Source organism: Amblyraja radiata, chromosome 6 (assembly GCF_010909765.2).
Source record: "Amblyraja radiata isolate CabotCenter1 chromosome 6, sAmbRad1.1.pri, whole genome shotgun sequence".
Taxonomy (NCBI): Eukaryota; Metazoa; Chordata; class Chondrichthyes; order Rajiformes; family Rajidae; genus Amblyraja; species Amblyraja radiata.
This window is the reverse complement of record NC_045961.1, coordinates 51,311,442-51,325,318: the sequence shown is the minus strand read 5'-3', so window position 1 is coordinate 51,325,318 and position 13,877 is coordinate 51,311,442. Positions and strand designations below refer to the sequence as shown.

General features: G+C 45.3%; 1 protein-coding gene across 6 annotated transcripts in view; it reads left to right on the top strand.

Moving 5' to 3' along the window:
* Nucleotides 1-13,877, top strand: part of atp8a2 (ATPase phospholipid transporting 8A2) — a 279,736-nt gene that overhangs the window by 77,639 nt on the left and 188,220 nt on the right. For all 6 annotated transcript variants that reach the window (XR_004412354.1, XM_033022781.1, XM_033022782.1 and 3 more), the window contains exons 5-6: nt 2,714-2,759; nt 6,297-6,337. Coding sequence is in view for 5 of the 6 variants with exons in the window: in XM_033022781.1 (XP_032878672.1) it covers nt 2,714-2,759; nt 6,297-6,337 (87 nt within the window). In the remaining variant the exon portion in view is untranslated. The remainder of the gene's footprint in view (nt 1-2,713; nt 2,760-6,296; nt 6,338-13,877) is intronic.

Below are 13,877 nucleotides of genomic sequence, written 5' to 3'. Positions count from 1 at the left end.
GAGTCTTGCGGCAACCCACTAGTCACTGCCTGCCATTCTGAAAGGGACCCGTTAATCCCTGTTCTTTGTTTCCTGTCTGCCAACCGATTTTCTATCCATGTCAATACATAAGATAATCATAATTATAAAAATACCTCTCAATCTGGCTGAGTTTATTGAACAAACATTTTTTTAAGCCCATATTGACACTGCTTGAGCACAATTAATGGCAGATTTCATCTGTGTTGTTATAGATTTGTGCATTCATTAGATTGATTTCATAAGTCATAGGAGCTCATCGAGTTTGGCCCATCGAGCCTACTCCACCACTGAACCATGGCTGATCTATCTTTCCCTCTCAACCGCATTCTCCTGCTTTCTCTACATAACCTCTGACACCCTTACAAATCATTCACAGCTACAGACATGTAACTGAGGAAAATGTATTTATTTTGGAGATAAATGGTAAATTTACATTTCTTATTTCTTTGTTCTGTTTAAAATGGTCAGAGATGAAGCAGCCATCTCTCAAAAAACAAAATGCCTGAAAGCAAGCTGCATCTGGAACCCAAACAAGATTGATGGGTTTGGAAAGCCATTAAAGTATAAATAAAACTCCAGTTCCAAATTGAATTGTAAACCATCTCACATTAGTGTGCATGCAAAAATTGGATTGCATTATAAGTAGTGGTAATATCCATTAACATTCTGTATAATTGCCTCCACCTAATTGTATACTCACATTTGATCTCTATAATAGAATTATGATATTGGTATTCCTCTAGAGACATATAGCGTAGAAACAGGCTTGTCGGTCCAACTTGTCCACACCAGCCAACATGTCCCATCTACAGTAGTCTCATATCCCTGTAAACCTATCCTATCCCTGTAAACCTGTCTTATCCATGTAAACCTGTCCTATCCCTGTAAACCTATCCTATCCATGTACCTGTTTAATTAAATCTTAAACGTTGCGTTGGTACCTACCTCAATTACCTCCTCCAGCAGTTTGTTCAATACACCCACCACCCTTTATATGGAAAAGGTTACCCTTCAGGTTCCTATTAAATCTTTCCCCCTCACCTTAAACCCATGTCCTCTGGCGCTCGATTCCCCTACTCTTGGCAAGAGATTCTGTGCTTCCACCCAATCTATTCCTCTCATGAGGAATGTAAGAATATTTGAATTCCAACGAAGCAATGGCAAACATTGAAGCATATTCATTCCAAAAGCAAAACATAAATTAGAATCAAATGCTGGGAATACTTGGGTATCGATGATCGTGCTTTGGGGAAATATCAAAGATAACATTTCAGATCAGTGACTTGGAGCCATGCAGAATGAAACATGCCCTTCGGACCAACTTGCCCATGCAGACCAAGATGCCCTATCTACGCTGGTCCCACCTGCACATGTAGAGGTGCATAAAATCATGAAGGGAATAGATAGAGTTAATGCACAGAGTGCTTTATTTACGGTAGGGGAATCAAGAAGCAGAAGACATAGGTTTAAGGTGAGAGGGGAAAGGTTTAATAGGAACCTGAGGGACACAAAGGGTGGTGGGTATATGGAACGAGCTGCCAGAGAAGGTAGATGTGGCAGGTACAATAACAGCATTAAAAAAATATTTGGCACATTAATAGGAAAGGTTTAGAGGTGAGGTGGGACAGGTTTACGAGGGGAATCGATGGGGTAAATGCATGTCTTTCACCCAGAATAGGGAAATCAAGAACCAGAGGACATGGGTTTAGACAATAGGTGCAAGTGTAGGCCATTTGGCCCTTCGAGCCAGCACCGAATAGATTTAACGTGAGAGGGAAAGATTAATTAGGCAGGTGAGGGGCAACGTTTTCCACACAGGTGGGTGTATGGAATGAGCTGCCAGAAGAGGTAGTTGAGGCAGGTACTATATCAACATTTGAAAGACACTTGGGCAGATACCTGGATAGGAACAAATTTACACTTTTTATTGAAGCTAATTAACCCACAAACCTCCACGCCTTTGTAATGTGGGGAGAAACCAGAGCACCCTGAGAAAACCCACGCGGTCACAGGGAAAATATCAGGAGCGTACCCGAGTCTCTGGCGCTGTAAGGCAGCAACACTACCTATGCCACACTGTACCGTCCCAAATGATTTCCAAAAATATAAAAACATTTTGTGTAACATGGCAATCTCTCATTGTGTGACTTATTGCAATGGTTGTTATTCTGTAGATGGTTGGGAAAATTGGCTGGGAACTTCCAGTTGTGGGGTAATAAAATAAAACTTGTTCTCATGTGTTCAGTAAACATTCAGCAGGTTGTACAGATTTTATTATGCTGTCTTGTTGGCCTGGAATTAACAGTGTAGGGGAGCATGTTGGCCTGTCAAAATGGTTCAGATTTTAGTTTTTAGTTTGGTAGAGAACATGCAAACTCCATACAGACAACACCAGAAGCCAGGATTGAACCCAGGTCTCTGGCACCGTGAGACAGCAGCACTACCCGCTGCACCATCGTCTCTGCAACTTGGAACTAACTTGTTTTCTTTCATTTTCATCAACCTGAATTGTTAACTTTATTTCTCTTTTCACACGTGGCGTTTGACCTCCTGAAAGTTTTCGGCATTTTCTGTTCTTATTACACAAAACTAGTGATGCATCATTCATTCTTGTCTTTCATCTCAAAATAATCTTGGGTTGTAATTAATTATATTACCTTTGAAGCACTGAATTCTGTTTGCTCTGTTGCAGAAAAGACATAAAGCTGATAATAATGTCAACAAGAGGAAGATTAAAGGTGAGTGCTTGAGAAATCAAACATTGGAATCAAAATGTTGACAATGTAGACAATGCTGGAGAAACTCAGCGGGTGAGGCAGCATCTATGGAACGAAGGAAATAGGCAACGTTTTGGGTAAAAACCCTTTTTCAGACTGATGGCCATGGAGGAGGCCCAGGACAGAAAGGTCGGATTCGGAATGGGAGGGGGAGTTGAAGTGCTGAGCCACCGGGAGATCAGGTTGGTTATTGCGAACCGAGCGGAGGTGTTGGGCAAAGCGATCGCCAAGCCTACGCTTGGTCTCACCGATGTAGAGCAGCTGACACTTAGAACAGCGGATGCAATAGATGAGGTTGAAGGAGGTGCAGGTGAAGCTCTGCCGCACCTGGAAAGACTGCTTGGGTCCTTGAATGGAGTCAAGGGGGGAGGTAAAGCGACAAGTGTAGCATTTCTTGCGGTTGCAAGGGAAAGTGCCCGGAGAGGGGGCGGTACGGGTGAAAAGGGACGAATTGACCAGGGAGTTCCGGAGGGAGCGGTCTCTGCGGAAAGCAGACAGGGGAGGAGATGGGAAGATGTGGCAAGTGGTGGGATCACGTTGGAGGTGGCGAAAATGTCGGAGGATTATTTGTTGCATGTGACGGCTGGTAGGGTGGAAGATGAGGACAAGGGGGACTCTGCCCTTGTTACGAGTGGGGGGATGGGGAGTGAAAGCAGAATCACGGGGTATAGAAGAGACCCTGGTGAGAGCCTCATCGATAGTAGAAGAGGGGAACCCCCGTTCCCTGAAGAATAAGGACATCTCCGATGCCCTGGTGTGGAACACCTCATCCTGGGTGCAGATGCGGCGTAGACGGAGGAATTGGGAGTAGGGGATGGAGTCCTTACAGGAAGCAGGGTGGGAAGAAGTGTAGTCCAGATAGTCATGGGAGTCAATGGATTTATAGTGGATGTTGGTCAGTAGTCTGTCACCTGCGATGGAGATAGTGAGGTCAAGAAATGGTAGGGAAATGTCGGAAATGGACCAGGTGTATTTGAGTGCCGGATTGAAGTAAGTGGTGAAATGGATGAAGTCAGTGAGTTATGTGTGGGTGCAGTAGGTAGCACCAATGCAGTCGTCGATGTAGTGGAGGTAGTTTGGGGATAGGGCCACGGTACGCCTCGAACAAGGATTGTTCGACGTACCCAACAAAGAAGCAGGCATAGCTGGGGCCCATGCGCATGCCCATAGCTACTCCTTGTATTTGGAGGAAATGGGAGGAGTCAAACGAAAAGTTATTAAGGGGAAGGACCACATCCGCTAGGCGGAGGAGAGTAACGTTGCCTATTTCCTTTGCTCCATGCCTCACCCGCTGAGTTTCTCCAGCATTTTTGTCTACCTTCGATTTTCCAGCATCTGCAGTTCCTTCTTAAACATTGGAATCAGAATGCTTGAGGAATACAATTTTTCTTAACATTTTATTGTAAGGCTAATGTTGCAATTCCCATAGAAAACTTAGATCATGAAGATGACCGATGTCAGTTTCAATCAATTTTAATTAGTTTCATTTATTATTGCCACGTGTACTGAGGTACAGTGAAAAGCTTTTTGTTGCGTGCTATCCAGTACAGCCATTGGTGCATGATATCTTCCTGTAAATAGTATTAAAATCAGATTGTGATTTTGAGATAACCGTATCATTGACTGAACTAGTTGACACATCATTCCAGAATCATCTGCAATAACAATACTAGGAAAGTAAAGAATTAATTCCTCCTGTACTGACTTGTAACATTTATTTTTAACTTGTAACACTTAAAGTTCATGTGTGCTCTGGAAATTACAATGGGCTGTCAACCTAGTTTTCCAAAGATTTGTAATACTCAATCTAATTGCCAGGCCGAGTATCTTTTTTAAATTAAAAATGAAATCAGATTAATGCTACAAATCAGTAGTGTATTACTTGTTATAACAAGGAACTGCAGATGCTGGTTTGTACCAAAGATGGACACAAAGTGCTGGAGTAACTCAGCGGGTTAGGCAGCATCTCTGGAGAAAAAAAAGAGTATTTCTGCTCACACCACATCTCAAACTCGGGACACTGAGCCACGTCCAACATACTGTAAATGTCTGAAATTCAAGTGTCTGTAGAAGGGTCCTGACCAGAAACATCACCTACCTCTGTTCTCCAGCGATGCTACCTGACCCACTAAATGTTCTCCAGCATTTTATGTATCACTTATTTTTCCACTTGTGTAATCTAACTTGTTTCATTTTAGAGAAATTTTACCAGAATTTAACCTGATCACTTTAGACTTCGTGGAAAAACATTAACAAATATTTTGTATTTAAAATAATTTTTACGAGTTTGTTGCCAGGACTCGAGGGCATGACCTAGAGGGAGAGGTTGGTCAGGCTAGGACATTATTCCTTGGAGTGCAGGAGGCTGACGGGTGATCTTAGAGGTGTGTAAAATCACAAGGGGAATACACAGGATAAATACACAGAGTGTTTTACCCAGAATAGGGGAATTAAGATTCAGGGGAGATGGGTTTAAGATGAGAGAAGAACGATTTAATAGGAACCTGAGGGGCAATGTTTACTGCACAGATGTGGTGGGTATATGGAACGTGCTGCCAGAGGAGGTAGTTGAGGTAGATAATAACGTTTGAAAGACATTTGGACAGATACATGAGTTGGAAAGGTTTAAAGGGACATGGGCCAAACATGGGCAGGTGGGATTAGTGGAGATCGGACATGTTGGTCGGCATGGACAGGTTCGACCAGGGGGGTTGTTTGACACTGACTCTAATAAACGTAGGGTATTCCTAGTTGTTCCACAGGTGCCCTTCTTGTTGTACTTGCATGCAGAGTAATTAAACTAACGATTTAAAATCAATGCATGTCGTAAGCTATTAATATCTTTTTAAATGGACAGACAATCTTGACCACTAATGATGGAAAGCAGACTGGAGACAAATAATCTTGATGAAGTATTAGCGTCCAGCCATTCCTCTCTCTCTGACTTGACAGTCAGCTAAAACCACGTTTAGACTTTAGATTTTAGAGATATTGCGTGGAAACGGGCCCTTCGGCCCACTGAGTCTGCGCCGACCACTGATCACTCGTACACTAGCACTATCCTGCACACTTGGCACAATTTACAATTTTACTGAAGCCAATTAACTTACAAACCTGCACATCTTTAAAATGTGGGAGGAAACCGGAGCACCTGGACAAAACCCACAAGGTCACAGGGAGAATGTAAAAACTCCGTACAGACAGCACCCATAGTCAAGATCGAACCCAGGTCTCTGCCGCTGTAGGGCAGCAACTCTAACGTTGCAGCACTGTAGTCTCCTAATGAAGATCAATTTGCAGCTTTGACAGTGAAAAGATATTTCTAAAGTCCTCATGTAAATCCTTTATTGCATTTCATTTTTGGAATATAGTTTTGTTGGATCGCCATCTTATAGGATTTTGCAAGTATTGTTGTGAAATGTGAATGTTTACCTGTATTGGGCTGAAAGTATCGTTCTAGATTTTCTTCAGATTATTCCAAAGATTTTCTTTTTTCAGTTTTACAAGATGGAAAATGGGAGACCCTGATTTGGCAAGAGGTATGTGATTCAGATATGTGCAAAATATTATTTACGTTTGTTACAGAAATTAAGCATGTTTTAATAATTTTACTTACTGAACAATCAACAAAACCGAGGCTAGAACTTTTAAAATATCGACACTTTTTAAAAAAAAACTTTTTATATATATTTATTTTACAGAACCATGCACATGAGGCATTTTTATGGACGCACCTAGCACTTTTACTTTTACTATTTACCTGATTGGAGAGTCAAATGCAACGAAATTTCGTTCAAGGTGCACTGTGTCTAGGTGTATATCTGAATGACAATAAAGTTTTCATTCATTCATTCATTTAAGATATTTCAAAGATGGCAATTAAATAATCTCAAAACTAATGCAGACTATTCAATGGTTTTTCTCTTATTCCCACCAATATTTAACACATTGACTTGAGTTGTTGAGGAAAAGGTGGGTCTTTTAGATAATGATGTGTTTGTTCATTTGACACTGAACATTATAATAGAATTTTCAAAACTTTGTAATACTTAAACCCCTGTCTCACGGTGCGAGTCCACCCACGAGTGATCCCGAGTTTAAAACAAATCAAACTCGTGGTAATCACGTAGAATTAACGTAGCGGGAACGTCGGAACTCGTAACGCTAACGGCAGGTACTTGGGAAACTTGTTAACTCGTGAAAATCTTTCAACATGATGAAAGATTTCCACGAGTCAAATTTACTCTTGAAGTAAAAATTTTAAACTATTAATAATAATAATAATAATATATTTTATTGTCATTGCACATCAGTGCAACGAGATTTAGTATGCAGCTTCCAACCGATGTAAAACAAAAGTAAAATAAATAAATAAGCTGTGTGACGTGACCATCCGAGGGAGACAGTCCAGGGGGGATGGGGGGCACTCAGCAGGGCCGGTTCAGAGCCGCTATAGCTCTGGGAATAAAGCTGTTTCTGAGTCTGGAGGTTCGGGCGTAGAAGGCCTTGTAACGTCTGCCGGAGGGAAGTAGTTAGAACAGTCCATTACAAGGGTGTGAGGAGTCTTTATGGATGCTGACGGCCTTCCTGAGGCACCGTGTGTGGTAGATGCCCTCCAAGGCTGGTAGCTGTGTCCCAATAATCCTCTGCGCTCTGTGGACGATGCGCTGAAGAGCTCTCCTCTCCGCCTCCGTGCAGCTGAGATACCACACAGAGATGCCATACGTTAATATGCTCTCTGTGGTGCAGCGGTAGAAGGTTGTCAGCAGCTGTTGGGGCAGACCAGTCTTTTTTAATGTCCACAGGAAGAACAGTCGTTGCTGTGCCTTCTTGACCAGCGCAGCGGTGTTGGTGGACCATGTGAGGTCCTCTGAAATGTGAGTGCCCAGAAACTTAAAGCTGGACACTCTCTCCACACTTTCCCCGTAAATGGAGATTGGGGCGTATTCTCCATTATGGGACCTCCTGAAGTCAATAATCAGCTCCTTGGTCTTGGAGGTGTTAGGTGTTTAAACTCGTTGTAAGAACGTAGTAGCCCGTATTTACCGTAGTGACTCGTGAGTCTACCGTGGGCACTTTTTAACTCAGCGGGACAGGCAGCATCTCTGGCGAGAAGGAATGGGTGACGGGATGACGTTTCCAAAATTCTGCTGCGTCTTTGTGTTACTCCAGCACTGTGTGTTCACTTTTTGTCAACCAGCATCTGCCCTTTCTTGTGTATGACATTATTTGTATCCGTGGCAGATGATTGTCGCTCTCTTCAGTTTCCCAGGGGGTCGGGGCGGGCCGGGGGGGGGGGGAGTGGGGGGGAGGGGAGATGCTGCCTAGTGACAATCTCATTTATCCAACGAGTTACGTTCTCTTTATGGATTAATTTCTAAATAACCCGCCAATCTCTCTTCATTCGCTGTTATATCCGAGAACTGCTCCAGATGAACTCCTGGATTTGATTTTTTTCCCTCCCGGGGGTCAAAGAAAAAACAAATGCACTTAAAGCACCAGGGGTGGGGTAGAGGCGTACGACCAACGAACGGGGCGATATTATCCAGAATTAGTAAAATAAAACAAAAATTGGAGTACTGAATAATGACACAGATTTGAGAGGTGCAGGAAGGAACTGCATATGCTGGTTTAAACCGAAGATAGGCTCAAAAAGCTGGGGTAACTCAGCGGGACAGGCAGCATCTCTGGAGAAAAGGAATGGGCGAGATTTCGGGTCGAGACCCTTCTTCAGACTGCAGTCTGTAGTCGCCTAGTCCATTTCTCCAGAGATGCTGTCTGACCCGCTGAGTTACTCCAGCTTTTCGTGTCTCTCTACGGATTTGAGAGAGTGAGATTCACTGCCAGACATCGTCAGTATATTAAATGTACACGAGTCGTTTCACATGACCGTAGTCCGATTATTGTAGCGGTATAGCAAAGACATCTCTGCTGTCCGTTTTTGGTGTTTCATATATTTGTTCTTCCCCCCTCCCACCTTTCCCCCCCAACTCCAGTCCCGTCCCGACCCCCTGGGAAACTGAAGGGAGCGACAATCAACTGCCACGGATACAAATAATGTCATACACAAGAAAGGGCAGATGCTGGTTGACAAAAAGTGAACACACAGTGCTGGAGTAACACAAAGACGCAGCAGAATTTTGGAAACGTCATCCCATCACCCATTCCTTCTTTCCAGAGATGCTGCCTGTCCCACTGAGTTAAAGAGTGCCCACGGTAGACTCACGAGTCACTACGGTAAACTCACGGGCTACTACGTTCTTACAATGAGTTTAAAAGTTTTAAATTTTTACTTCAGGAGTAAATTTGACTCGTGGAAATCTTTCATCATGTTGAAAGATTTTCACGAGTTAACAAGTTTCCCGAGAACCTGCCGTTAGCGTTACGAGTTCCGACGTTCCCGCTACGTTAATTCTACGTGATTACCACGAGTTTGATTTGTTTTAACCTCGGGATCACTCGTGGGTGGACTCGCACCGTGAGACGGGGCCATTAATTTAATTGCCAGATTGGCTGTTCTTATCCATCTGTGTAATCTAACTTGTTCCACTTTGTAGAAATTTTACCAGAATTTATCTGATCGCTTTAGACTTGGTGGAAAAACACTAACAAACAAATCAGAATACTGCACAATTACAAATCAGTCGTGTATAACTTGTTTTCCCACTTCGATAATCAAACTTGTTTCATATTGGACAAAGTTTTACCAGAATTTGGTCAAATGTAACAGTTGAACAGTATACAGTCAGCCTTCATCAACATTGTATGTCTATTATTATTATATGGTCATTTATTAGAAGTATTTTCATAAATACGTTTTTTTAACTAAAGATTTTTCTAAAATACTCAACAAAGATATGATTTTTAGACAGATACGAGCGGCACAGTGGCGCAGCTGGTAGAGCCGCTGCCTCACGGCATCTGAGACCTGGGTTTGATAATGACCTCTGGTGCTGTCTGTGCGGAGTTTGCCATTCTCCCTGTGACTACGCGGTTTTCCTCCGGGTGCTCCATTTTCCTCCCACATCCCAAAGACATAAGGGTTTGTGGGTTCCTTGGCTCTCTCTGAATTGCCCCTGGCATGTAGGTAGTGGATGAGAAAGTGGGATAACATAGAATTAGTGTGAAAGGGTGATCGATGATCAGCATGGACTCGGTGGGCTGAAGGGCCTGTATCTCTAAAACTAAAATATAAATGGTAATTCATTCATCCAGCATTTAACGACGGGCAGATGGTTGGCTGACAAAACACTTATGGCCATGAGTCTTTCAACTTTTAGTGTATAGTTAATCAATTAATTATGGAATTACTGCACAACTTTTATGTATTACTAGACCAAGTGGGACCTGTTCCCCCAATGTAAGAATTCATCACTCACCCGTTCCCCCAACACAACCCGTTTCCACCACTCACCCGTTCCCCCAACGTAACCCGTTCCCCCAACGCAATATTCCACCACTCATGCATAGCGTCGATGGGAGGCCTGGTTCCCCAACACAACCCATTCCTCAACGTAAGATTCCGCCACTCCCCTGCCTCCCCCAGCACTGGACTTTAAAAAAAATTCCAATTGCACTTCCCCTGCCTCCCCCAGCACTTCCAACTGCAATTCCACTTCACTTCCCTTGGCCCCTCCCCCTCCTGTGCTGCCCGGACCATGACTAAGTGTTCCATGATGGCAACATTGTTGCAAATGTCGGGGGACTGTGAGATCCCATTGTGACATCATAGCTGCAACTGCCAGAGCAGAGTCAAAGTTATTATTCTCAAAGTTGCCTTTTTTTAAACTTGTAAAATATCAATAACTTGTGAAATATAACATCACATCTGAAGGAAACTTGACAAGATCGACCTAGGGAAAAAGCTGAGTAAGTGTGCAAAAATTTTAGCGCTACCGTGTACCGTTTTGGCGTAGATACAATCTCAATCACAGACAGACACACACACACACACACACACACACACACACACACACACACACACACACACACACACACACACACACTCACACTCACACTCACACTCACACTCACACACACTCACACTCACACACATATAGATAGAAACAAGACAAGACTTTTAATAGTAAATACTAGACCAACTTGCACCACTCACCCATAACCCCCACGGGAGGCCTGGTCCCCCAACACAACCCGTTCCCCAAGGCAATATTCCACCACTCACCCGTTTCCCCGACGGGAGGCCTGGTCCCCCAATGCAACCCATTCCCCAAGTCAATATTGCACACCACTCACCCGTTTCCCCAACGTAACCCGTTCCCCCAACGCAAGCTTCCACCACTCACCCATAGCCCTCAACTGCGCAGGGGCTGTTCAGTTCGCCTTATTTAAATGTACTGTGACTGTGTAAAAATATATATTTTTTAAATGCAGCCTTCCTCCATGCTTGCAATTTCAGTTTCTAGTGCTGGCAGCCTGGCAGGACTTGTAACAATGTACCATTGTGATATCATAGCTGAAGATATAGCTGCAAAGTGATTTTCTTTTCTCAAATCTTGACAATTTAAGTTTAAAAATGTAAAATTTCTTGTGAAATATAAGATCAAATTCTATAGGAATGCAAACGGGACAAAGGCGGGTAAGGTCAAATCAAATCAATTCAAAATCTTGAGTTTTTAAGTTTAAAAATATAAAATTTATTGTAAAATATAACATCAAATCTGAAGGAAACAACAAGATCGACAACGGGAAGCAGCTGAGTAAGGTTCTGCAAAAATTTAGCGCTACCGTGTACCATTTTGGCATAGATACCATTTTGGCGGTCGCTAGAATGACAACTAAGTTTTGATAACTGGTTTTATTCACAAAACATCTATTTAGCTTGCAGGTCCTTACAACACGTCTGGCCACAACGGTGGTCAGCACTCAACTGCCAAGCGAAAGCGAAACTGCGCAAAAATATGCGGCCCCTCCCGAGTCACGTGACCGTGGCTTCTGAACGCCAGGTTCGATACCTGCGTGCGCCAGCAGGCGCCGCTACATGGCCCCCCCCCAGAATCCGCGGTACGGAAACGCACGGGTAAACGGACGGTTCGACCGGAACGCGTAGTCCGAGGTCGCGAGGCGAGCGTAACAGTAGGGACCGGCAAAACAACCGGAGGGACGCGACGAACGCGAACGAGGACGGGCGTTCAGGTGCAGAGTGCGGCAAAACGGCCGGTGGACGTCTTCTATGCCTCGGAGTGGCCACCGCCACCGGGTTATCCTCGTCGACGTGTGCTGGCTTAAGGCGGCTCACGGAGACGAACTCCTCCTTGCCACCCATGTCCAACGTAAACGTTGAGGTACCAGTCCTTAACACCCTGTACGGACCTTCGTACACCCGCTGTAACGGCGAGCGGTGAGCATCCCTACGAAGGAAAACATAAGCACAATCCCGTAACATAGTGGGTACATGCACCGCAGATGATCCGTGTCGAGAAGTGGGAACCGGGACCAAAGCACGCGCTCGCTCGCGAAGGTCAGCTAACACCGCCGAAGCCGGGATCTCCTGATCTCGGGGGACGGGTAGAAAATCCCCGGGCACCCGCAAAACCGAACCGTAAACCAGCTCAGCTGAGGAGGCGTTGAGGTCCTCCTTAGGCGTGGTTCTGATGCCTAGGAGAACCCAAGGCAACTGGTCGACCCAATCCGGACCGGTGAGCCGAGCCTTCAACGCCGACTCGACCTGCTTCCTCAACCCATGCCAGACGAACTTGGCCGCAACCAGGGCAGATGTGGCGCGAATGGACGGGTGCACTAGGCTGTGGATGGTGTCGAAAATCCGACGCCTCCAGGCAACCGGGACAATGGGACGGGCTTTACCCGTGGAGACATCGTAAAGAACCAGCACACCGGTGGCGCCACCGGGCACCTTGGCCAACTTAAGGCCCGATTCAGCATTGCGGTAAACCTCCATGCCAACGTCTACCTGTTGGGCAGCGGCCAGCTCCTCATAATCCACATCTAGGCTTAAAGCGGAAACTTCTGGGGCTGCCGAACGGGACAGCGCGTCAGCCACGACGTTCAGCTTCCCAGCCACATGCCGAATATCAGATGTGAATTCGGATATGTAGGCGAGGTGCCTCTGCTGCCTGGCGGACCAGGGGTCGGACACCTTTGTCAAAGCGAACGTGAGTGGCTTGTGGTCCGTGAATGCAGTGAAAGCGCGCCCCTCCAGGAAATAACGGAAATGGCGGATCGCTGAGTTGGATGATCAGCCATGATCATATTGAATGGCGGTGCAGGCTCGAAGGGCCGAATGGCCTACTCCTGCACCTAATTTCTATGTTTCTATGTTTCTATGCTAGGTAGAGCGCGAGTAGCTCCTGATCGAAAGCGCTGTTCTTAACTTCGGGGGCTCGCAGCTGCCTGCTGAAAAATGCCAGCGGCACCCAGCGGCTCGTTGTTCCGCGACGTCGGAAGCGTCCACTGCGAGGGCCGTTAGGGCTGACGCTCTAGGGTGAAGTAGCATAGTGGCGTTGGCCAATGCTGTCTTAGTCCCCTTGAAAACCGTCTCGGCTTCCTTTTGACCAGACCAGGTCCTTAGGCTTTCCGGCCAGACCCTGGAACAACAGCCGCATGATGATGGCTGCTGACGGGACGAAAAGCTGGTAGAAATTGACCATTCTGATAAACTCCTGTAGGCCCTTAATGGATAAAGGCCTTGGGATGCGACGGAGCGCATCGACCTTCTCGGGCAGTGGCTGTGCGCCGTGGGAGGTAGTGCTGTGACCCAAAAAGGAAATGGAGCGCAATTCGAACTGGCACTTCGCAGGGTTGATTACCAACCCGTGTTTGCGCAGCCGTTCGAAAAGCAGGCGGAGGTGCCTAACGTGCTCTGCCTATGAGCTACTGGCCACCAGGATATCATCGAGGTAGATGAATATAAACGGCAAACCCCGCTTGACCTGATCCATTAGCCTTTGGAACGCCTGAGCAGCGTTCTTCAGGCCAAAAGGCATTCTTAGCCATTCGAAAAGGCTGAAAGGGGTGATGGTGGCCGTCTTAGAGACGTCGTCGGGATGGACCGGAATTTGATTATACCCGCGAATGAGGTCGACCTTTGAGAAAAAGGTT